The sequence below is a fragment of the Saccopteryx bilineata genome, chromosome 5, assembly GCF_036850765.1.
Source record: "Saccopteryx bilineata isolate mSacBil1 chromosome 5, mSacBil1_pri_phased_curated, whole genome shotgun sequence".
NCBI classification, from domain to species: Eukaryota; Metazoa; Chordata; class Mammalia; order Chiroptera; family Emballonuridae; genus Saccopteryx; species Saccopteryx bilineata.
In genome coordinates, this window is record NC_089494.1 from 29,256,294 (window position 1) to 29,282,872 (window position 26,579).

General features: G+C 38.6%; 1 protein-coding gene across 3 annotated transcripts in view; it reads left to right on the top strand.

The window, feature by feature from the left end:
* The window catches only part of INO80D (INO80 complex subunit D), a 100,440-nt gene extending 74,542 nt beyond the window's left edge, over nt 1-25,898 (top strand). For 2 of the 3 annotated variants that reach the window (XM_066232808.1, XM_066232810.1), the window contains exons 7-12: nt 1,145-1,254; nt 4,543-4,676; nt 11,741-11,958; nt 12,217-12,282; nt 12,675-12,832; nt 14,263-25,898. In XM_066232808.1, coding sequence (XP_066088905.1) covers nt 1,145-1,254; nt 4,543-4,676; nt 11,741-11,958; nt 12,217-12,282; nt 12,675-12,832; nt 14,263-15,428 — 1,852 coding nt within the window. In that variant the 3' untranslated portion in view covers nt 15,429-25,898. The remainder of the gene's footprint in view (nt 1-1,144; nt 1,255-4,542; nt 4,677-11,740; nt 11,959-12,216; nt 12,283-12,674; nt 12,833-14,262) is intronic. The other variant, XM_066232809.1, reaches the window with a different exon arrangement.
* Nucleotides 25,899-26,579: the final 681 nt, after the last annotated feature.

A 26,579-nucleotide genomic window follows, 5' to 3' on the forward strand; every position in this document is an offset into this window, starting at 1 on the left:
ATTGTATTTGTTCCCATTTTGTTTACTTTAAAATAAGATATGTGCAGTATGCATAGGGATTTGTTCATAGTGTTTTTTATAGTCTGGCCCTCCAACGGTCTGAGGGACAGTGAACTGGCCCCCTGTGTAAAAAGTTTGGGGACCCCTGCTATAGAGAATGGTATTGTGTGAAACTTCATTGTTAATGAGGGATCCCATAGAGCAGTGGTAGTCAACCTGGTCCCTATTGCCCACTAATGGGCATTCCAGCTTTCATGATGGGTGGTAGCGGAGCAACCAAAGTATAAATAAAGAGATAGATTTAACTATAGTAAGTTGTTTTATAAAGATTTATTCTGCCAAATAGCGAAAATCCGACATAAAGTACTTGGTAAGTAATTATTATTATATGCTTTAACTTGCTGTAACTCTGCTTTATAAATTTTATAAAGTAAAGTTACTTCCCTACTTTATAAATCACCATTACTGTGGAACCGGTGGGCGGTTAGAAAATTTTACTAATAACCGAGATGACAAAAGTGGGCAGTAGGTATAAAAAGGTTGACTACCCTTGCCATTGAGCATACAAAAGGGAAGCCTACACAATTGTTTTCATATTAAAAACATTGAAATGTTTTGATAATTCTCCCTTTGTTTTATTGGGATTATTATGATAATAGAGTGACTAACAACCATTGACTGTTTACTATGTACTATACTATGCACTGTCTTTAAGTGTTTTAGATGTAGCTTTTCTTCTCTCTTATCTCTACTTTTCAGGCGAGTAAGTTGAGACTTAAGCAATGCAAAGTAACTTGCCAAGGTCACACAGCTAGTAAGAGGTAGAGCTGATTTTCAGAACCAGGTTCTGAATCATCTAGTCTCGTATTCTTCATTACTTTGTCTCTTTGTGATGTAAAAGGAACCAAAATATGACTTTATTTTTTAAAAAGCAGGCATAGTTGAAACTGATTAAAATTTGTTTTGTCAGTAGATTGGGGAAGCTGAGGAACTAGTCATTGTAACCCACATTTACCTTTTATTTAATGAATGTAGAGTGGTGAAATGTTGGTGTTACATTGTACTAACATAATGTTGAAAAATTGCCTTGGATTTTTAAAGCATTAATTTAAAATTAATTTTGTTTTTTTTTTCCCTTTCTTAGCATAAGCCGGACCAAGGCGAGGGAGGTGGAACCAGCTGCTTGCAGTGGAATGGTAAAGGGCGAACAGTGCGCTAACAAAGCCCTTCCATTCACCAGACATTGTTTCCAACGTATCCTATGAACTAAATTGAGTGTGCATTCAAAAGCCTTGACTCATTCAGGGTTATGTATTTCATTCTTAAACCAAGTGAATGACTTTTGAAATCATAACTATTTAATGTTTAAAATAATTTTTATATAACCTCTAATTTCCATGTTGTCCTTTGAAATCATTTTATCTGCTTGTGTCATTGTGGTCCTTTATTCAAGAATCACATCACAGTAAGCAAAATTGGGAGCAACTAGCAGGTTCTTCCTGTGACTGTCAATTAAATTTTGTAAACAGAATTTCAATCCTTTTAAGGTTTCTAGATAGTTTGTAAGAAGCAACTCTAATACTCATTGATGGAAAAATCAAATCATATTATTCAAAAGCAGTTTATAGTCTTCTAAGAAAGTTATACAGTTTTACAGTGTGTCTTTTATTTTTTTATTTTTCTGAAGTTGGAAATGGTGAGGCAGTCAGACAGACTCCCGCATGTGCCCGACCAGTATCCACCCGGCATGCCCACCATGGGGTGATGCTCTGCCCATCTGGGGTGTTGCTCTGTTGCAACCAGAGCCATTCTAGCGCCTGAGGCAGAGGCCATAGAGCCATCCTCAGTGCCTGGGCCAACTTTGCTGCAATGGAGCCTTGGCTGCGGGAGGGGAAGAGACAGAGAGGAAGGAGAGGGGGAGGAGTGGAGAAGCAGATGGGCGCTTCTCCTGTGTGCCCTGGCTGGGAATCGAACCTGGGACTCCTGCACTCCAGGCCGACACTCTACCACTGAGACAACCGGCCAGGGCCCAGTGTGTGTTTTACTGTGGGAATAATTGGCTATTTGTATGAAGTACAGTGCTGATTTGAAATGAATAAAAGATAAACATCAGCTAGGAAAGAAGATATCTTCAGACAGAAAATACTTGAGGAAAACTGCACTCACTTTTATTAACCATTTAAAATTGAGTAGCATTTTAAAAACTTACATAGTAACAAGTACTTACTGTACTATCTGACTTTTGCCCTTTTTTCTATCTTGGAGTTGTATTTTCACAGCTTTCCTAATAGCAGCTTCTGTATAATAAAAGCTTTACAAAGAGTTTAACTACAAAAGCAAGCATAAAGGAAAAATAGGAAGCCTGACCAGGCGGTGGCGCAGTGGATAGAGCATCAGACTTGGATGCGGAGGACCCAGATTCGAGACCCTGAGGTCGCCAGCTTGAGCGCGGGCTCATCTGGTTTGAGCAGAGCTCACCAGCTTGGACCCAAGGTCGTTGGCTCCAGCAAGGGGTTACTCAGTCTGCTGTAGCCCCACGGTCAAGGCACATATGAGAAAGCAATCAAGGAACAATTAAGGTGTCTCAACGAAAAACTAATGATTGATGCTTCTCATCTCTCTCTGTTCCTGTCTGTTCCTATCTATCCCTCTCTGACTCTCTGTCTCTGTAAATAAAAAAAGGAAAAACAGGAAGATACTTCCTTAATAGATATGAAGTAAATTTTGAGGAAATATACTATAATAGTGGCTAAAAGTATGGAAACTTAAAAATGATGATGTAAAGCTGATGTTCCAGTTTTTTGGTGTTTTTTTTCTAATTTTTTTTATTGACTTCAGAGAGAGAGGAAGGGAGAGAGATACAAGAACATCAATTTTTCCTGTATGTACCCTGACTATGGATTAAACCGGCAACATCTGTGCTTCGTGGACAATAACTCTAACGCAGGGGTCCCCAAACTACGGCCCGCAGGCCGCATGCGACCCCCTAAGGCCATTTATCCCGCCCCCGCCACACTTCCGGAAGGGGCACCTCTTTCATTGGTGGTCAGTGAGAGGAGCATAGTTCCCATTGAAATACTGGTCAGTTTGTTGATTTAAATTTACTTGTTCTTTATTTTAAATATTGTATTTGTTCCCGTTTTGTTTTTTTACTTTAAAATAAAATGTGTGCAGTGTGCATAGGGATTTGTTCATAGTTTTTCTTATAGTCCAGCCCTCCAGTGGTCTGAGGGACAGTGAACTGGCCCCCCGTGTAAAAAGTTTGGAGACCCCTACTGTAATGGTCCAATGTTGGCAAATTCATTAGTCAACAGAGCCAAATATCAACAGTACATGATTGAACTTTCTTTTGAGAGCCAAATTTTTTAAACTTAAACTATATAGGTAGGTACATTTCTTATTGAGGTAGCGCCTGCACTTGGTATTTTGTGGAAGAGCCACACTCAAGGGGCCAAAGAGCCGCATGTGGCTTGTGAGCCACAGTTTGCTGACCAGGCCTCTAACCAATCGAGCCATCCATTTAGGGCTGATGTTCAGTTTTAATAGTACAGTTTTGATTTAAAAGTAATTTTTAATAGGTTACAAGTTTGAGTTTGGTGTTGGAAATGTAAAATTAAGAATCTAATTTTGGCCCTAGCCAGTTGGCTCAGTGGTAGAGCGTTGCCCAGTGTGTGGATGTCCTGGGTTTGATTCCTGGTCAGGGCACACAGGAAAAGCGACCATCAGCTTCTTTACCCCTCCCCCTCTTCCTTCTCTCTCTTTCTCTTTCTTTCCTCCTGCAACCATGGCTTGGTTTGAACAAGTTGGCCCCGGGTGCTGAGGATGGTTCCATGGCCTTGCCTCAGGCATTGAAATAGCTCAGTTGCCGAGCAACGAAACAGCAGCCTCAGATGGGCAGAGCATTGCCCTATAGTGGGCTTGCCAGGTGGATCCTTGTTGGGGTGTATGCAGGAGTCTGTCTCTCTGCCTCCCCGCTTCTCACTTAGGAAAAAAAAAATCTAAATTTGAATAGATGAGTTTTCTTTTAATTACATCTTGATAATTTTATTCCGCTTTTTTTTTTTTTTGCCAAGTAATTGTGTTGTAATCTTCATTTAAAAGTTTTTTCAATTACCATATAGTTTACATTAAATATGTATAGTATCATATTAAGTATTAGTTTCAGGTGTTTTTATTCTTGATGAGTATCATATGCAGAAGTTTTCCTTGAAAGAAAGTAGTTTTGTTTTGTTTTTTAAAGTATGATAGTGGAACTTTTAGGAGTTACTGTGTTAGGAAGAAATTGACCCTGCTTCTCCAAATGACAAAAAACAGAATGACTGTAAAGGAGACTTGTATGTTTAGGAGCCCAGTAGCCAAAAACTCCTTCAGATGTATCTTCTGATAAATAATAATGATAAAATTATCATTGTTTTCCCATATCAGCCTTTATAGACAATCAAATTTATACTTACTTAAACTCAAGGAAGGAAGGAAGAAAACTGTAGAGAAATAGAAAAATTCAATCGTTTCAGTATGTTTTATTCCTGACTAAACCCCCAGATATCCTCTCGAACCGCTCTCAGCAGCTCTTCTCAAGTTGCACGGCCAAGTTTGCAGACGGACAGCAGTGCTCTGTGCCTGTTTTTGACATCACACACCAGACACCTCTGTGTGAAGAACATGCCAAAAAAATGGTAAGTTCAGATTTCACTTTCTGCAGCAGAGGCCTTCAGACTTTTGATAGCTCTCCATAGTAGGAAGTGTTTTGTGATTCAGTATGAATTATGTATGTGTATAAATCACTGAAACAACTTTTATGAAACAATACTTTTAGGACCTGATTTTTTAGTACCTGATATTTTCTAGTCTGCTCTATTTTACTTAAAAAAAAAAAGAAGCTGGGCATGACCATTGAATTAATTTCATATTCCTCATTTATAAATAACAACACCACTGTATTTAGTAGTTATGGGTTTTTTGTTTATTATCCTTAAGCATAAGGGTACCTCTCTTCTCCTTAAGTTACATTTTCTTATACAGAGCAGATTTCCCAAGCTCCTTTTTGCTCTACTGCTCTAGGTTTTTCTTGTTATATATATAGTTCTGTGAATGTCTGGGATAATTGGTAAAATTCTGGCCAGAAGCCAAACCTCTCTGTAATTCTACTGAACTTAATCATTACTTCTGTTAATGTTAGTATCATAGGCCCTAATTAATTCAGAATAATTTAGAGAGACAAGTCTGAATTAGTGAACTATCTGAATTATATAATTATTTAAAATAAATGCATTTTTATTGTTTTCACCCATCAGACACTTACTGAGTTTTTCTGCTGTTGCAAGGTATTGTGTAAGGTATATGTACTAAAAAGCTGAGTGTGACAGCTCCTGCCCACTGTAAGCATCTTACAGTTTTCAGGACTGTATCTATCAGGGTAACTGAATGGCCAGGACTTAATATATGAATGGCCAGGACTTAATATCTAAGGTTGAGATCCTGGTGTTGCCACTGATCTCAGTTTCCATATATTTAGTTCACTGGCTTCTTCTCTACCAAGAACTCTTTTTGTTTCTTAATTTCTTTATGGATCATATATTTTGAAATTTTGTATACTAAACTTCGTATATAATGTTGAATAATAGTTTTCTCATTTTAATTTAAGAACATTTAAAATTTAGACATTTTTGTCAGCTCCTTCAGGCTTTATCATGATCAAGGAATGGTTCCTATGTTTTTGAACATTGACATAAATGATCTGGTTGTGTATTTTGATTTTAAAGTTACACTGTTCAGCATACTTCTCATAAGACTAGGAAAATATTGTTAAATAAGGGGGCTATACTTGAGGATCAGCTTTATTGACTTAGTAAGAGTGAGTTTTTGATTAGTATAACAACAGTGATTATATGAATGCCTTTTTAAAATTATTATTCTTGAGAGATAGGGAGGCAGAGAGACAGATTCCCCCATATGCCCTGACTGAGATCCACCCATCAACCCCCATCTGAGGCCATACTCGAACCAAGCTATTTTTAGCTCCTGAGTCTGAGATTCCATAAGGCCATCTGTAGCATCCAGGGCCAACTTGCTCGAACCAATTGAGCCATGGCTGTGGGAGAGGAAGAGAGAGAGAGAGAGAGAGAGAGAGAAGGGGAAGGGGAGGGATGGAGAAACAGATGGTTGCTTCTCCTGTGTGCCCTGACCAGGAATGGAACTGGGAACTTCCACACACTGGCTGACACTCTGCCACTGAGCCAGCCGGCCAGGGCATTATGTGAATACTTTTAAAGAAATTGAAAGCAGTTTATTTTTTCCACATGATTAAATATTCCTGCTTAGGCAAATTCAGGTAGGCAAACATAAGGTTCAATTAGTAAAATAAAATTAGTCATAAAATATTTTATATAATATAAATGAAATGTTAACCAGGGTTTTTAAAGGTATTTACAAAGTTTTGAAAATGGTGTTTTTTCTGAATGCAGTTATGGAATCTGCACTAGTTTGAGCTATTTTTAAGTTATAAATTACATAAGCATATAATAAACACTTGAACCCCATCAGCCTCCTACTGTGAGTGACTTACACTGAGTAACAAAAAATGTTAGTAGCCTGACCTGTGGTGGCGCAGTGGATAAAGCGTCGACCTGGAAATGCTGAGGTCGCCGGTTCGAAACCCTGGGCTTGCCTGGTCAAGGCACATATGGGAGTTGATGTTTTCAGCTCCTACACCCCTTGTCTCTCTCTGTCTCTCCTCTCTGTCTCTCTCTCTCTGTCTCTCCCTCTCCTCTCTAAAATGAATATAAAAAAAAAACCCAAAAAGCCCCAAAAATGTTAGTATATGTGAATCTCTCGGCTCTTTCATGCTGTTTATCTTGAATCCAAACATGTTTTTTTTTTGTTTTGTTTTGTTTTTTTTGTTTTGTTTTGTTTTGTTTTTTTTTACAGAGGCAGAGATAGACAGGGACAGACAGACAGGAACAGAGAGAGATGAGAAGCATCAATCATCAGTTTCTCGTTGTGCGTTGCGACTTCTTAGTTGTTCATTGATTGCTTTCTCACATGTGCCTTGACCGTGGGCCTTCAGCAGACCGAGTAACCCCTTGCTGGAGCCAGCGACCTTGGGTCCAAGCTGGCGAGCTCTTTGCTCAAGCCAGATGAGCCCGCGTGGGACCTCGGAGTCTCGAACCTGGGTACTTCCGCATCCCAGTCCGACGCTCTATCCACTGCGCCACCGCCTGGTCAGGCGAATCCAAACATGTTTTATCAACTTTAGTGCCACCATCTATCCTTAGCTACCATCATCTTTGCCTGGATTACTGTAATAGTCTCCTAATTGGTCTCCTTTCCTGCCATCCCCATCCTGACGCCTCATACCCGCTGCCCTGCCCCCAGATATATCATTCACATAGCCACCAGAGAGGGTAGTGTGTATATATTCTTCTTTCTTTAATTTACATGCATTAAAATTTACTCTTTTTGGCCCTGGCCGGTTGGCTCAGCGGTAGAGCGTCAGCCTGGCGTGCGGGGGACCCGGGTTCGATTCCCGGCCAGGGCACATAGGAGAAGCGCTCATTTGCTTCTCCACCCCACCCCCTCTCCTTCCTCCCTGTCTCTCTCTTCCCCTCCCGCAGCCAAGGCTCCATTGGAGCAAAGATGGCCCGGGCGCTGAGGATGGCTCCTTGGCCTCTGCCCCAGGCGCTAAAGTGTCTCTGGTCGCGGCAGAGCGACGCCCCGGAGGGGCAGAGCATCGCCCCTGGTGGGCGTGCTGGGTGGATTCCGGTCGGGCGCATGCGGGAGTCTGTCTGACTGTCTCTCCCCGTTTCCAGCTTCAGAAAAATACACACACACACAAAAAAATTACTCTTTTTGATATACAGTTGTATGAGTTTTGACAAAGGATATAATCTTATAACCACTACCATAATCAAGATATAGAACAGTTCTATCACCCCTCGAAATTCTCTTGTTCTACCCCATTGTAGTCAAACCTTTTCTCTCTTTTCACTGATCTATTTCTGTTCCTATAATTTTACATTTTCCAGAATGTCTTATAAATGGAGTCATGTGGTTGGTGGTAGCCTTTAGAGAGCGGAACATTGATCTGATCATTTTAGTCCCCTGATCGAGGCCTTCCAGGGGCTTTCCATCACATTGAGAAGAACATCTAGATTTCTTACCGTGCCCTGTAAGCCACTGGCCCCTCCAGAGCCTCCCGCTTCATCTTATCCCCTCTCCTCACCTCCAGAGTTCCAGCAACTTGGCTTCTTGCTGTTTCTGGAACACTCTTAAGTATAGTGTATTCTACCTCAGGAGCTTTGCACTTGCTTTTCTCCTTTTCTAGAATGCTCTTCTCCCAGATTTATAATGCATCACTTTTTCATCTCATTCAGGATTCTAGTCACATGTCACTTCATCAAAGAAGTCTTCTGCCTCCCCTGTATCCTGCCACTTTTTATCCTTATACTTTATTTTTTCCCTAACATTTTTTAAAATCTACCCAATATTATATTATTTATTAATTAGTTTATCATCTGTATCTCACTACTAAAATAGAAATGTCAGAAAGGCAAAGGCAGAAATTCTATTGTTCGTTGCTGTATCCCCAGTGCTTAGAACAAGGGTGCTTCTTAAGTAACTGTTGAATAAACTAACGGTTAGGCACATAGCTGGGAGGGGTTGAACTTCAGACAGAACTAGACTTGGTCACTGTATAGGACAGTCCTGGTAGAAGAGGCTCATGCTGCAGGAAGTCCAGGCTGGCTGACGGAACATGGTATGCGTAAGGTCTGAGATCCTATCACAGATGAGAAGTTAGCGCATGCATTGTTCTGGCATATAAGTAGGAAACTGTGAAAAACTTGGGCATGAATAGTGTTGATAAGAGTGTACGTAAATGAAAGTCATCATTAGGAACTCCTCTAGGATATAGAAGCTCTGGCTCTCTGGAGGAGCTAAGCAAGGGACTACCAAGAGCGAGGCAGAGCCTTAGTTGTGGGTAGTTATGTGAGGAGTACTTGGCACATTACCAAAAATGTGGCTGCGTTATGACCATAAGCTTAGGAGAATAAAACAAGCCTAGAAGCAGAACCGTGTGACACTGGGTATTTTACAGGTAGGACTTGTATATCTTGGACTGCAGATTCCCTCTGCATAAGAGCCATACTGGCCTTAGAGCAGGGATTCCCAAACTACGGCTGGGCCGCATGCGGCCCCCTGAGGCCATTTATTCTGCCCCCGCCACACTTCGGAAGGGGCATCTCTTTCATTGGTGGTCAGTGAGAGGAGCATAGTTCTCATTGAAATACTGGTCAGTTTTTTTATTTAAATTTACTTGTTCTTTATTTTAAATATTGTATTTGTTCTCGTTTTGTTTTTTTACTTTAAAATAAGATGTGTGCAGTGTGCATAGGGATTTGTTCATAGTGTGTTTTTTTTTATAGTCCAGCCCTCCAATGGTCTGAGGGACAGTGAACTGGCCCCCTGTGTAAAAAAGTTTGGGGACCCCTGCCTTAGAGGGAAGGCCTATAAGGGTGCCTCCCACCCTGGTGGTTACTGCTAGTTGCTCATTCATTGTTTGCTGAATTAAATGATGGGCATAATAAAAGAAGGCCTTCAGTGTTGAGCCAAAAGAACTAGAATGAGGTATAGAAACAGCTTTTTTGTTATTTTATAAATTTGTGCATTTTGACTTGAGCCTGTAATAGTGTTTAGATTCAAGTATTTGGCTGGGATTAAACTTCTCTTAAGTTTCCTGAATTTATGCTTTAATTATTTTTTGTTTTGAATTTGTTTGATGTTAGTAGTACTTATTAGTCTTTAAATATTATTTTCTACTCTCTTTTTATGCACTGAGTTATGTTATTACCGAGTTCATCAAATCCATGGTGACATCAATTTGTAAAAACACTTTTGTTTTATATACCACCAAAAAAAAGAAAATGCTGCACAGAGCATTTCTTATCACTTACAGTTTTTGTTTTCTACTTCCTGAAATAGCTGCTTTAGACTTTGTTAGGCATAGATTTTTACCTCCTGTATCGTTCCTGCTTTTGGCTGAATTACTTGACCCGTGAAAGGTAGTATTTTCTACCCACATCAACTGTAACATAGCTTCGTCTCCTTTTGGTTATTTTCCTTTCTCATTGGGGTTTTTCTTTGCAAAAAAAAAAAAAAAAAAAAAGGAATTGTGGTCAGTCCTTCAGTGTCGAGTGTTTGCTTCACTAATAACAATCCTATACCCTGCTGCTCTTTGTATTTTTCTGCATGCACAACATTTCATCTACAGGTAAAACCAACACTGCACACATGTTAATTCAAATGATGACAGTATGAAGATCTGTGACCAACGCTGAGCATGTGTGTAGGCAATGCCAACTAGAATGACCCTCCCCTGGCTGACAGCAGTTATAAGATGGCACTATTGTAAAATGCTCCCCAATTGCAGTGGTATCGACATGTGCACATTGAAATATGGTCTTGACATTTAAGGGTGCTAGCTGAAAAAAGCTAGTTACTTTGTCAGTTTATGGGTCTCCTTCCTTCGCCTACTCACATAACTACAGCAGTTTTATAGAACTGTGTCCCCATCATCTCCTGTCTTTACCTGGTCTCCCTGGCCCACGTCTGTTACTTGAGGGACTTTTGCTGTGTCATGATTTACAGGTCTACACGTCCATTTCTTTCAGCTTTGTCCTACCTCCTGGACATCTCATGCCTCAAACACACAGTTTTTGAGCCAAACTGAATTCCTTTACTTTTCTTCTGAGTCTGTTTATCTTTCTGTGTTCTCTACCCCAACTAATGGTGTCATTATCTATCAGTCACCCATACTGGAAAACCTGGAGACATTTATAGTTTTATAGGCCCTCCATCCTCACCACATCCAAGGAACTGTCAAATTATGAGACTTCCATCTCATCTGGACCTGGTTTTTCCATTCTCACTCATTCTGCCCTTAGCTGTTTATTTTGTATTGACTGTGAAATAGCCCTCTGATTGATACTTTTGCCTCCATTCACTTATCTATCTCTTCACATTACTACCAGGGTATAAATTTTTAAAAAACATTTGTCAAGTCGTGCGCTCCTCTTATGAAATATCATTCCTCCTTGCCTATAAAATAAGTTTTCAATCTTGGGTAGGGCATTCAAAGTCATACATGACCTGGTACCAAACTTCTTTATAGCTTACAGTCACATTTCATCCTCCATTATGCCCCAAGCACTAGTCAAACCTAGTTATTTGCTGGAGGGTTTGTTTTTTTTTCTGTTTACACCATTTTCTTTAGTCTAGAAGGGTCTTCTCCTTGACCCCAATGACTTAAAATTTTACCTATCTTTCTTATCCTTTAATCCCACAAATCTAAAAATAATTGATTTTTTTTGGTGTTACCTGTAAGATGTTTATATCACTTGCCCAATTTTCTCTGTGTTGTGTTTATGTATACTTGTATTCATGTCTTTCTATGGGAAAGCCAGTCCTTTGAGAGTGCAAATTAAATTTAAAAAATTGTTTATACTATAGCACCCATCACAATATCTTTAATTTGGGATGAAATATATATATATTGAACTGACTTGAATTAAATAAAAAGTGAGTTTTTTATTCATTTATTTATTATTATACATAGTTCTAGGTATACATTATGTTATAGGTATGATATAAAAGATTAAAAGATACAAGTACTTTTTTTACATAGCTCTGTTAGGTTTTTCCCAAATAATCTCAGTGTAAAAATACCCATTTATTTATTTCAAAGGATAATTTCTTGAGAGGAGATAGCTCCCGTAAAGTTCAGCACCAGCAGCAGAGGAAACCCAGGAAAAAAACCAAGCCTCCTGCGCTTACCAAAAAACACAAGAAGAAGCGAAGGCGTGGACCTCGTCGACCCCAAAAACCCATCCCCCCTGCAGTACCCCAAGGGAACCTCAGCATGCCCACCAGCGTCTCACTGCCAGTGGAAGCCGCTCAGATCCGGTCAGTGCGGGGCGGAGCTCCCGCCTTCTTTATGCGTTCTCACTGCTCTCGGGCATCTAGCTCCATTTCCTTTTCCGGGGTTGGAACTAGACTACAAATGTATCATCTCGGATATCAGCCTAAACTTTTAGTTTTCAGCACAGTTTTTACTAGATATATGAGTGGGTTAGATCTGAAATAACGCTTTTGATTAAAACAAAGAGAGCAGATATTGAAATTGAGAATTTAATTGTCTACTCAGACTTGTCTATTTTACAGAAATTCCATCTGTATCCCCACTGAAGTATTCCATCAGAAATCCGATGCGTTATTAGTTTTGGCAGGGTAAGCACTTTGACCAGGTGAACGAGGCTTCTGTTTCAGCTAAACATTTTAGTTTCATCTATTTTACTTCATTTTAAAAAATTATGTTGACAAGATTTTAATTCTCTAAAAAATGTTAGACACACTTGATACACCAAACTATACTTCATTCTACTAATTTTAGAAGTAAAAAATCTGACCTCAAAATGAGTGTCTTAACACATGGGGAAAGGTGGTAGAAATACGTAACTGCATATGGTGTGGCCTTTGTGCTTTCAAATTTCCTTCTCAGAAAGTGGGAAGGAGACAGTCAAGGTAGGATTTCTCACTTTCCTATTTGAGGAACTTGTCTTGGTGACGTTGGTGTGAAGCTAAAGGGGGAATGGCGGGGCCAACCATGTCGTCTTCCCCAGGAGCCCGTCCACGCCGGAGCTGAGTGCTGATGAGCTGCCGGATGACATTGCCAATGAGATCACCGACATTCCGCATGACTTGGAATTAAACCAGGAGGACTTTGCAGATGTCCTGCCACGGCTACCTGATGACTTACAGGATTTTGATTTTTTTGAAGGTATGGTCAGCATTGTCAAGAAAACTGGGTTTTAAAGTGAGTTCTTAAAAGGGTAGTTTTTTTGAGATGTGTTTGAAGTTTTCCTCCTCACCTCGAATGTCTTTTTCACTGTGGATAGGAAGTGTGAGGCTGAATATGCTATTTCACCCTTTCCAGAAGGTAAGGCTGTGCAGTTCGTTTAACCATGTACAGACAGACTTTGTCAGATGGCTAGGTTGATAGCCAGGTTTGTAACTTCATTCTTTTACAGTGAGTAATTTTACTTGAGTTTATTTTTGAGCAAACACATTTCAAACTTAAGTTTATTGAAGCCTTTTAGAAACTGTCCTGATTTGAATACCCCACCCTGTACGTACCTCAGTTGAAGTAGACTTTTCCCGAACCGTTTGCTTCGTCCCCTCTGTGCTCCGTGCTTTCATGGGAAAGCTTTGGTATTTTTAGAATGTTAGAACGTTCTTTCCACTATGAAAAATTGGTTGTTTTTGTGGTGATTAATCAAGTTTCTAACAATATATTTTTTTAAATATTGGAAATGAAATCAATGTGGGCCCATGGGCCTAGATTTTACGAAAATTAGTTAGAAATGGGAGAAGAATGAGAGGGAAGTATAAGGAAGCAATCAGAGCATTATAAAAGATAACCTATGACATGAGCTGAGGGCTTACTGTTGTGTTAAAGTACGCGTGTGAGTGTCTGTGTCCTCATCTTACACAGCCTTTGTCTCAAATCTGAACGATAGGATATGTTTTTTGTTTTTTTGATATGTTTTTTTAATGGCTTTAATATAACTTTAAGTAAAAACATGTATATTCAAATAGTCACCATGAATTTTAAATTGGTAGTCCTTAGAACCCCTAAAAATTTAACTTTTTTGAACTATTTGGTGACATTAGTTAATAAAATTATATAGGTTTCAGGTGTTCTATAATACATCATCTGTATAGTGTATTGTGTGTTCACCACCCCAAGTCAAGTCTCCTTCCTAACACTTTGATAAGATAGTTTATGACCTGGCTGGATAGCTTGGTTGGTCGGAGCACTGTCCCAATTCGCAAGAGGCGCTGGTTTGATTTTCGGTAAGGCCACATACAGGAACAGATTGACCTTACTTGTCTCTGTCTCTCCTTTTCTCTCTCTAGAATCAATAAAAAAAAAAAATATATATATATATATATATATATATATAGTTTATTTATAAATAAACTGAAGATGTGATCTGAAGATGTGACCCACGCTCCAGGACAGCTTGACATTGCAAAAGCTGTCCTGCAGATTAATGTTTCACTTTTTCCTTCTAATCCAATCCTTGCAGATTTCTCCACAGGGCCTGACTTTAATAGAACATTGTCAAGGATAATTCAAATGTATGACTTTTATAGTATGGGACATGTGAAAGCTCTGCTGATTCTTGATGGCTTTTGTTTACTCAGGAAAGAATGGAGACCTCCTCCCAACGACCGAAGAGGCTGAGGAACTTGAACGGGCCTTGCAGGCTGTAACTTCTCTCGAGTGCCTGAGTACCATTGGGGTACTTACCCAGTCAGATGGTGTGCCAGTCCAGGAGCTGTCAGATAGAGGAATGGGGGTCTTCTCCACAGGTACTGGAGCTTCAGGAATTCAATCCTTGAGCCGAGAAGTCAACACGGACTTAGGGGAGCTGTTGAACGGGCGCATAGTCCATGATAATTTCTCTAGTCTAGAGCTGGATGAGAACCTGCTCCGTTCTGCTACCTTGTCTAACCCACCTACACCCCTGGCAGGGCAGATCCAGGGGCAGTTCTCTGCCCCAGCCAACGTTGGCCTTACTTCTGCCACTCTGATCAGCCAGAGTGCACTTGGGGAGAGAGCCTTCCCAGGACAGTTTCATGGACTTCATGATGGCAGCCATGCCTCCCAGAGGCCACATCCTGCCCAGCTGCTGAGCAAGGCAGATGACCTAATCACCTCACGACAGCAATACAGCAGTGATCATTCACACTCCTCGCCCCATGGAAGCCATTATGATAGTGAGCACGTGCCGTCTCCCTATAGTGACCATATCACCTCTCCCCACACAACATCTTACTCTGGTGATAATATGGCAGCTACCTTTTCAGCAGAGATGCCCATCATGGCACAGCACTTGCTCCCAACCCAACTTGAGGTGCCACTTGGAGGAGTTGTAAACCCCAGAACTCACTGGGGCAGTCTCCCTGTCAACCTTGGGGATCCCTCTCCATTTAGCAACCTTCTCGATGCAGATGGGCATCTTCTTTCCACTTCCCTGTCCACACCACCCACCACATCGAACTCAGAGACCACACAGCCTGCCTTCGCCACCGCGACCCCCAGCAGCTCCAGCGTGCTCCCGGGGTTGCCGCAGACCAGCTTCAGTGGCATGGGGCCTTCTGCCGAACTCATGGCCTCCACCTCTCCCAAGCAGCAGCTCCCTCAGTTCAGCGCAGCCTTTGGCCACCAGCTGAGTTCTCACAGTGGCATTCCTAAGGACCTGCAGCCCAGCCACAGCTCAATAGCCCCTCCTACAGGCTTCACAGTAACAGGTGCCACAGCTACAAGTACCAATAATGCATCTTCTCCCTTCACCTCCCCTAACTGAGCGTGTCTGTGTGTTTGCAGGCAGGTGGGGAACCTGGCGTTTTCTATCTTTGTTTCCTCTTTATCACCCCTGCCCCTTTTCCTAAAGAAGATTTTAAAAATAACAGATGGGGACTTGAGGGGAGCTCCCTTTCCCAGTTAAACAAGGCACCCCGCAGTGGACCTTGCTTCAGTGTTCACACGTGCTCCTTCGCACTGGTGCTCATTCCTCCAGCGGGGCCTCTCCCCGCGGTCTCCGTAGTGGCTCAGCACAGTGACTGCATAGAATTGACTTTTAGCAGCAAGTCCTAGAAGTGGAAGATACCTCAGATTACCAGTGCCCTTTACTATTTCCTAGTATTCAGATCAATGCTTTCCATTCTATTACCAGGTCTTTGCATAGGTGGTTCTAGACAGAATGATCCTATTCATTGAGTCCCTGTGTGTAAGACGTAGCACATGGTGTGTAGAGGCAGATCGAGCACCAACTGCTAAATACCACGTGAGGCCAGGATTCCATTCCTAATTGTGATCATGTTTAATTAAAAAGAAAAAAAATTGGTCTTTTGACTGCCTGTGTATATGTGTGCGCCCACGCGTGTGTTTTTGTGCAGGGCAGGAAGCAGCTGTCCCATTGTTACTATTATTTTTTTCCTAATGAGTATGTGAGGCTCTTAACTTCTTTCCCACATCTCACAACCCTAATGAGGTTGGTCATTCTTTCCCACTGAGTTACTACGTTTCCTGAATAGAGAGGGTGGTGGTCTGGTCACATGAATAGCACAACCCTTTTCTGCTAAGTTAGCCTGGAACACAAAAAGCCGAATTCATGTCCGTGCCGTGGGGATGTTGTGAAGAGCTTGCCTCTGGAATGACTGCAGGGTTGCTGAGATACTGAGGTCTGCTGGTTATATTGCCTTTTTAGACACACATTTGTTCCTAAATCCCTTTGTCATGAAATACATTTGCAAGGTGTAATTAAAAATATTTCGATGTGAAAAGCAGGATAGGTCAGATAGATTTGGAAAGATGTCATCTGTGAACTTCTTGATCTGTCTTTTGCTTTTGAATTTTTCATGTTTACAGTAGTGACTCTTTGGTAAGATTTGTAAAATGTTGAAGACACTTGTAGAATCAATGTACCAGTTGTGAAGTGATATGTAATATCTGAAGGATACACATTTTAAAGTTTCTTTCAAAGCAGATTATGGAAATGAGACATAAATTTTACCCTTTGGTACTTAAAAATAATTTAAGTACTTAGGTTTAAGTTTTGGGAAATTGTCTTAAAGTACCAAGATTTTAGGCTTAAAAGTCCTGTCGGGTAGTTTAGTAAATTGACGACTAAGAAATGAATATGTGAGTTTTCTTTTTACCTGCCTTCTTCCCTGCCCTCCCCTCCTTCCCCAGAAGGGTAGAACTAGATTTTAAAGGCATCTGTCCTCTGCTTTTGCTGAGACGTTTCACTGTCCCCTGAGATACCATGGGCTATTTATACCTGAGTCTAGTCTAATTTACATATATATATATTTTAAAAGATGAGTAGAGAGAACGTATCTATTAATGATGTGATTTAATGATTCATTTGTCAGGGAATATTTGATCTTAATTCCTTTTCACTAGGTAAAGACTTGGATGTATTTTCCTACTTCCTATATGTATTCTCTGTATGCCAGCTACTTCTAACCAGTCCCTTCTTTTGAAAGCTTTTCTTTCTCTGCTTTTTAAAGGAATGATGGTGATCAGCAGGCATTATGCAGATACCACGTGACTGAGATTATAGAGGGGAAATGTCACATGACTGTATGAAATCATTATATGCCCTATTTTGTATTTATTGAAATTTCTTTTTGTGGGCCAAAAATACATCTGTAATATATTTAGTTTTTTTTAAATCATAATTGATTGGAAGATTTATTTTTAATAGCTTTGCCTTTTTTGCAGATTGAGAAATTTCTAAATTATAAATTATGTCACAAAGCAAAATTATATTTGGTATCACCATAAATTTTTATTCTGAAGGGTGAGAAAAGATCATTTGAACATTTCTCATCTGTGAACGAACCTATGTTAGTAAGCTTTTTTATTTTAATGTACTGTAATGAAACGATTATGAGTAGTTACCTCTGTTCAAAAGTATCATTTAGTTGACTACACTCTTTTCACACCCATTATAATAACTCCATTCCCAGATTTGATTTAATCTCCATTGTGTACTAATTAAAGGTTGTAGCAGAAGCAGCACATTGACTTTCTTATCAGCCCTTCTTTGACAGCAAAGAGAAGGTCAGGGGTAGTCAATCTGAACTTTTCTGGCTATTTGTTCCTCGTGGTAGCTGCTTAAAATTCTTCAGTTATCAAAACTGAGTTTGCAGTAAGTTGCACATTTTATTATTTGCAATTTTCTGTTTTATGTGCATTTAAAGCCCTATTCTGCTTTCTAGTAAGGAGGCAAGAAATGATCAGGAATATTGCCAGTTACAGCTTCACACCAAAAACTTTGAGTAAATTCACTTTTGTTTAGATGCCCACGCTGATCGCTGAAGAAAGGGCACCCGTAGAAAGTACCAGTGTAGGCTTGAGGAATTAGTAAAAAAACACAAACACAAAAACACTTTTCCTCTCATTTCATCCATTTTAAAACAAGTGTCTGAGCTTGCGATTTGCTTTGCTCTTGCTGTTTCTTGAGTCCCTTTTTGGAAGAGAGAACATCTGTGAACCCAGAGGTATCCGTTGTTTTTTTCTTGTAGCTAATGGCGCAATTCTAGTCTATTAGTAGTAGGTTTGCTATTAATATGTAAAGAAAGAAATGAAGTGTCTTTTACTCCAGAAATATGAAAAGATTAGTGTCTTTTAAAGTAGCACTTATGCTATAATAAGGCAATACTGGAATTAAAAACAAATTTTCTATAAGGTCCTAATTAGGTGGAGGCTAGCTTTTATTCTAGTGTTAAACTCATGAGAAGCAGTGGCAAAGAAGGTCCACTCTGTTTCTGCAGTTCTTTGGGACCATTTATAAAGGCCAGTTGGAGCGTGTTAATGTGACGTAATTTACAAAGTTGCTGCCGTTAATGTGTTTTGAAAATCTGAGTTCCATTCTGATGTATGATAATCATTGGCTGTAATCTATAGCATCCGAAGAAAAGATGTGTTTTCTCTCCTTTACTCTCTCTACATAATTGTTGATATTATTTTAAAGTACTTAAGACATTGTTTTTTTTTTTCCTCTCTGTTAAAAATGGCTTAGCAATTTGCACATCTGGGTAGGTTATGTAGCTAGTAAACAATTCACAATAGTTAATAGCAATTACACTTTACCCACCAAGTAACAGACTATGCAATGAAAAAAATTTCTAATTATTGTCACATAGCTTATATGGTGGAGGGCTATTTTCTCTAGAAACCTACCATGTGAGTTATGACTGCTTTATGAATGACTTACTGAGCAGTTTCATGTTGGCAGGCCGCGTAGTGTGTCTGGTGTCCCTCCATGAAGAGATTAATTTAATGAGAAGCAAATAGTAGGTATGGAGATCATGTTGGAATTTTTTTTCCCCTTAAAATTGTAGTTAGGTCTTGAGTGGCTTCAGGCTAAAGAAAGCTAACACTTTATCTTTGCCAAATAATTATTTATAAGAATTATCTCTTAAATAAGCCCAATCTCTCAAGTGCAGGTTAGGAATCATCATATTCTGTGGCTAACACTAAAACTTTTCCTTATCGTTCTCAATGCATGATCACAACATGGGAAAGCAAAGACAGTTCTTTGATTTGGAAAGAAACAGTGTCTGTGATATAGACACCGGTACTCTACTGGCACAGTTTTCTCATGTGAAAGGACTTGTATTTCTGTTGACCTGTACTGTTGAGATTTTATCAGCTGGCACTAGAATTTGCGCGTGTAGGCAAGTCCTGTGCCGGCAGTCCATGGACACTTGCCTGCAGTCCCTCCTGTGCGCTTGCGTCATGTGGGTGTTGATGGTGGTAGGTAGGCTTCATCAGCAATGTTTGTGTGAGGCAGTTGCCTGTTCTCCAAGTTAGAACAAAAGGTTGTTGTGGATTGGTATTGTGAAAAGATGAGGCTATTAATGACACTAAACTAATTTTTAATAGGTTTGAAATTTGTTTAAAAATTTTTTAGAGGTTTGGTTTTCATTTTCTTTATCCTCTTTTTAGCCTTTTAACATTCGATTAAATTCTACTTTTAATCTGATATATTGATATGGAATAATCTAATGTTGAATGGTCTTCTAAATGGTCAACAGCACTCCCTAGCTTATTGAGGCATTTAAAGAATTCCAAGAAAGAAACTGTAGCCCTACCAAACAGTCTTCATCTGTATCTCTTTCATCACCAACACCTACATCCTCCAGGGAGTTTTTACTGGCAAGAAATATATTTGTGGAGGGGGTGGGGGGTGAGGAATGAGAATATATATATGATAGAACATGGATCCCCCCAATACATTGAAAATTATTGAATCTTCACTGACATTTAATATAATGTAAAACAATCTCATGGCTTTCTAATATCTTGAACTTCATAAGCTTTCCAGTACATTCTAGAGGGATCCAAAATCCATGTTTAGTAGATTGAAGTAACATTTTAAGTGCTATCTTTTAAAAGATTTATAATAAAATACCAGTGAAGAACATACTCATTTTTCTCTGACCAATGAGTAAGGAAAAACAAAGAATAATCACCATAAAACATCAATGAATAATTACATGTTTCCTAATAACCAATATGATTAATGCAAAAATTGTGGGTCACATTGAGAGAGACTTATTTCCAAATAGCAAAAATTCTCTTTTCACTCCAGCGCTTACTGTTGGTTAGCTTTCCTCTCTCTGCACGGTGACGCAAGCGAATGAAAGGAATTGTGGCATTTCAGAGAGAGAGAGCAGTTTGGTGTGACTTTCTTTACCCCAGCTTCCTGGATCTTGGGAATGTTTGGTTCTTTTCAGTGGCAGAGTTTTTGCTGATCTACAGTTTAGTCTGTAAAACAATCTTATAAGAGAAAATCAGTCTCCCTCTTCCTTAGTGTGCTCTGAGGGCCGCACAGCACAGCTTTATTTCCACTCCCCTCTGCTGCTTGCTCCACTGCCCCAGGTCCTGAAGTACACACACGTGCGTCCTCTGTACTGATCCCGGCCTACGAGTAACAAAATCCTCCTCTTCCACTCTTTTGTTGTTGTTTTTTTGTTTGTTTATATATTTTCTAAGCTGGGGACCACTGAACTAAGATCTGTGTGCACCCAAAATTCCCCTTGGAAAACTTCTCAACATGCAATGCAGAAAGACTCCAGTGCAGTCAAATGCCACACCATTGCTTTTACTTGGGGAATAGGCTGGTCGGCCCTGAAATGACTCCACCCTGCCTCATTAAGGTCCAGGGGCTCCAGTGAGCTAGTGTGGAAGTGATGGGCGTTGTCTTCATCTGCTTGGAAGGGTTGAATCAGTTCCTCTCAACAGTGATAGTTCTTTTCACTGTCTAGTGTTGAGTATGTCTCAGGGATTCCTTGTGGAAATTAGGGCAGATTTTAAAATAAAATAGTTTTCAAGAAACTAAAGGTTTCATTGAAGAGAGCGCAAGAAAGAGAAAACATTTGGTTTCCTAGCCCACAGTGTCTTGCATAGGACTCTTCCCTTCTCCTTCAGCCTCTCATCTCAGCTTCAGCCTACAGAATCCTTTCCCATCACGCACAGCTTTAAGACTTTTATTTAAAAATCTCCTTCCCCGATGAGCTTTCAGAATACTTATTGTAGATTTTAAGAGAAAAGGTATATTAATTTATGCTATTAACATCACCTCATAAATTATAAGTTTTATACTAAAGCTGTATTGAGTGTAATGAGTTATGTTGCCTATGTGTTTAATAGCTAAAAAATTATATATGAGCTTTTTTTTTTTTTTTTGACAAAACAAACTAGTGAAGCACCTTTTTACACTGGATCTCCGCCGTGTCAAGGTGTATAGCTGTCCTTTGCTACCTTGCAGATATATAAAATAAAAGGATATCCTGGGGCCTCAAAATGTAGAACACCTTTTAGACCATTTATTACTTCTCATAGAACTGTTGAGAATCATGTTTCTTTAGTAAATGATCTGTGGTTTACACTTAAGATGGCTAGAAGCTTAGTTACAGGGTAAATAGAAACACTTAGATCAAGTAAAATTCCCAACTACTATAGCTGGAATTTGTAAAGTTTTTAGACCTCTTTTATTTCCTATGGATTTATTCTTTACAGTTGATTCTGTAAGTTGGGAAGCAAAACAGAGAAAATAATAAATCTAGATGTTCTCAGTGTCTTATTCAGGAACCTTTTTATCCCTCCTCACTAAGGAATTCCCACTGTGACTTAAAAAATAGAATTAAATTACTTGTGTGCGTGTATATGTCTGTTTTTACACACATGCAAAAAATATACATTGGGGGCACGTATGTGAGAGATGAGTGTGTGCTTCAGTAAAAATAGATGAAGGTAACAGAATGTATTATAGAAATATGGTTTATTAGGTTGAGGGTATTAAAGTTACTTTCTCAGTGTCTCTGTATAAGTATACCAAATTTTTCATTGTGTTATCTTAATGTTAAATGGCTAGTTCTGATATCATGTGTATTTTATTCTAATGTTTTAATTAACTTATATTATGGTATGTTTTTAAAAATGACATGAGAAACAGCAGGTTCTAAGTCCAGCCTCTTACTTTTGAGCATAAAAATAAGAGAGGGAGAGACAGAGCTGTGTTTATCTATTGGGTGATGGGACCAGAGATCAGTTGAATTTTATTTTACATTAATAGATTTCTTCATATTCTGAGTTAGAAAATATTGTTGATCATCTTTTCTTGGTGAAGTTCAGAAAATTATAGGCCTTTTGTAAAGAATGCCAATTTTTGAAGGGGCCGTTTTGTTTAAAGAGTTGGTGGGATCATTTCACCATGCATATTTCAAAACAGATGATTTTAGTTACTTCCAAAAATGAAAAAAGTATTAGTCAGTCGTGCTATTTATGAAGTTAGCATGCCCTCCTCCCCCCGTACTTTGGCTATAGGAAAATATATGCTACCCTTGACCTGATACATGTGGAATTAAACATTCCTGTATTTTGAGGTTTGCCATTTTGCAGTACATTCATTACGGAGTATCTGGTGGTCTCAAACAGTCACAACTAGGGTTGTCACTGAATGCTCCAGTCACATTTATTTTTAATATAAAAAAATTGTACTGTACTTTGAAACACATCAAAACAACTTCTGATAATACACCTGAATTTGTAGTTATCTTTGAAACCTCATCCATCTTATATGTAGTCAAGACCTAGGAAAGCTTTATCTGTTGTTCTTTTCAGTTATATTTTTGCAGCATCTCCCAGTTAAAAAAAACACACCTGCATATTTCTTGTACATATGCATGCAAATGAAAGAAGGGAGCTTGTATTGGTGCCATTTTCCCTTCCATTACTGATTAATGGGAATCGCTAGAATAAATTCCCCCTAACTGAAGGGTAAAAATAGACCCTTTGTGTATATCTGTATAGAGATGTGTATATGGGATGTGGTGGCACTTTGCTGAATGTGAACTTGCCTTGTCAATGGAAAGATTGAGAAGTATTATGTTTATTTATACATTTGTATAAATCTATATATACACGTATGTATATGTGTGTGTATAGATAAAGATATATACATATATTTCACTAAGAAAATGTGTGTGTATAATAGAGAAACAGCCTTTGTTAAGCAAGATTATACATCTATGGAAAAATCTGGACTATTCTGTAACTAGGAGGAGGTGACAGTCTAGAGTACACATCAGAGCATACTAAGTTTAAGATGGAAGAAATCCTTTGGATTATAGTCTTGTTTATGGTGATTATAACTGAATTTCTGTTAGACTATTCTTACTTGCCAATACCACTTTCTTCATCTTCACCACCTTCTCAGTCTTTCAACATTTAAAACACTTCATTGAGGGTTTTCTCCTCTGTTGTGTCCTTTCTAGCCGGAAGCATCTGTCTTATATGTATTTCATTAATTTCTCAGGTGTTTCTTTTAAAGATCTTTATCTCTGAAATTTCCCAGGAGATATAAATTTTGGTAATATATTCTATAGTAATTTTGAGATTCGGACATTCATCTTTGTCTCAAAAAAAAACAAAAATCAACACTCAAAACTGATTAGATAATTTTGGGACATTTTATTTAATTTGAGAAAAGAATTTGATTTTATGATTGATATTAATGCTAGGTTTATTTCCTTATTGTCATTAATTTGTTATCTAAAATTTTATTTTACTTTGATTTAATCACAAATTTACCATTTTCATTTTAATGGAAAGTGTGCAAAGTCACATGTAAGCCTCCTAAATACTATAACTAATTTTACTCATGATGAAACTGCTTTAATTAATCCTTGTGTAATGAATTCTGCTCTATTTCCTTTTGACTTTTCTCACATATGTGACATTGTTTTAACTTTGCTGCAGCTCTTTAGAAAACTTGCATCCCTATATATTGTGCCTTTAAAGCTCTTATGCACACACAGACAAAAGTGTATTTATACATGTTGGAGCATGTGTACATATACTTTCCTATATACTCACACAGTATGTCTTTAGTATATATTGTGGGAGTGGATATATTGATATGCCAAGGCAATGAAATGTTGCTCTCTAGATATATATGTATATAAATAGTGTTAATATACTGTATATACACATGTATATGTATGAGTTTAAAATGGCAATCTTTTACATTTAGCAAAATGCTGCCCCTACTGGAATATTATCACTGCAATGGCAGTTGTGTGTAATGATTTAAAATACATTATCAAAATTTATTTAAAGAACATTTAAAAGTCTCATTTAAAGACATCCACACATTATTTATTTATCTTTCTTTTATTGTTTTTCTTTTTAATTGAAAAGGGAGGCTGTCATTTTTTAAAAATGCCATCTGTCCCTTGGGAGAAGGAGAGAGCTGGAGATTCATCTGAGGAAACTTGTGCGTTGTTCCTCTCTCTAACATAGGGATATACCACAAACCAGCCTGTTTATTTCAGTTATAAAGCAACCCGAATATTTCCATTAGTATATGTCATCCACCGTTTCCTAGACCAACTTAATTCACCAATTTGCCTCTTTCTTTCATTAATAAATAATGATCATCCAGATCATTTTGCCTGGGGAAAGTTAACTACTCTCTTGCTGCAGGGAAATATATCACCTAATTGTTATTCTGCCTTGTTCAAAATTTAGCTTTGAGAGATGGCAGCGTTCTTGGGAAGCTGTCTTAATCATGTTTTGCATTTATTTAGTTAAAGGTCTTCCCAGACATTTTCTTTTAAAAGAACTCCAAGTCTGGATGCACTTGACGTAGATTTAATTCTTACTCCTCACAGCTTCAAGTATTTTTCATTAGTATATCAATTTGACACACCAAATAAAAGTATTAGGAAAAAACTGTTAAATATTTAATTTTTGTGATAAGTTGGCAGCATGTTTTGTTTTAAGACGTTACAGAGAGAGGAATGTCGAGGGACAATCCTAAATGTAAGGCATGACAAGATCGGAGTAAGAGTACCCCTGAAGACTAGCCCAGAGAGGGTGGGGTTTGAGTGATTTCAGAGTAGTTCAGCTGGAACTTGATATCAGAAGCAGCCTTTAACAAAAACGCCTCTTGGCAATTGTATGGTACTAACTAGAGTACTGAAGTGTAAGTTGAAACCAAGTTGCAGTGGGAAATCAAAGGTGAGGTAGCTTATTTGAAACCGGTAAATGACAGGTTGCACAGTTTTGAAATCTCTTTAACAAAGTAACTGCATGGTAGCAAGGACTAGCAGTTCTCAAAGCCCATCTTTTTCAGTGTTCTCGTTCACCTTGGCACACAAGTATGTTTTACAGTCCATACATTAAAAAATACTTACAAAAAAAAGCAATTGCTTAAAGGGAACTTACAAACCAAGAATCTTCTCTGAATTTGTGGTAATAGTGGCCGGAAGCTTAGTTTATATGCACAAAAGCTAGAAGCCACTCAGTTCTGCAGACTGGGGCGTGCAAGATGAGAAGATTGGCAGGTTTTGGTTAGAGCCCCCCAGCTTGGAAGGAAAAGCATATCTCTGGCCTTGGGCGTGGTGTTGCTGGGGGAAACCACATTTTTGGGAGGTGATATGGTTTTTGGTTTGTAATTTCCCTTTAAACAAGAGAGACGGCTCACATTTTCCATATATATCTCAATGAATGTACTGTATTACTGTTTTAAAAATTTGATGAAATAATAATGGATTGGTCTCCTTTTGTTATCTGGTCCTTGTTTAATTTGTTTAAGGGTTTTTGTATACAAAAGTTTACATTTTTATGTATATTTTTCTTGTGTAAAAACTGATGTAATATGTGTATAAAACACTGTATGTATTATCTGTATATAGTGTGACAAAATGATTTTTCTTTCTTTCTTTTGGATGTATTAATAAATCTTGCTGTGAAGTATCCTTGTTTTTGGTGTAATTCCTTTGCCTGGATGTTGATGGAAGCTCCTAATCCAGGGAAGGTATTTTTGCCCACATTGTTACTTAAGTAAATTTTTATTTATATCATATTTTATTAAGAACTCTAGGGAAATATATTTACACTTCTTTATGGTTAGATTGATAATGATTAATATTTGTAATAGCTATGAATCAATTAAATGCTATTCAAGGTGACTTTGATGTGCTATCCAACCTTGAAATCCAAACTTGGAAGTTGCATTTGAAATTGTTATACTGTATAATGGAGGTTTTACAAGTCAATTTCTATTTTATTTAATCAGAAGCCCATTCTCTTCTCTCCATTTTCATTGCTTCACAAGTATAAGAACAATTTCATGCTGAATAACTGAAGTTAAAAAAAAAATTGAACACTCTTTGCCAAGTGCCTGCCTTGTATCTCCTTGGAATTGTTACTTTTTTAAATATGCAGATTTAACTTTTCATTTCCTGTGCTGTCTTTTGTTGCTGAGGGATTTTGTGGTACACACAGAGGTGGAAACTGGTGGCAGTAATAACGTGAAGGAAGGAGGAATTCAAAGAGACTTGGAAACAGACTGAGTAGGTGTCGGGCAAGGGAGGAGGAGGAATCAAAAGCAGCTTGGCCTCTAGATTTCAGGAATAATGCGGGTGCCGGTGGC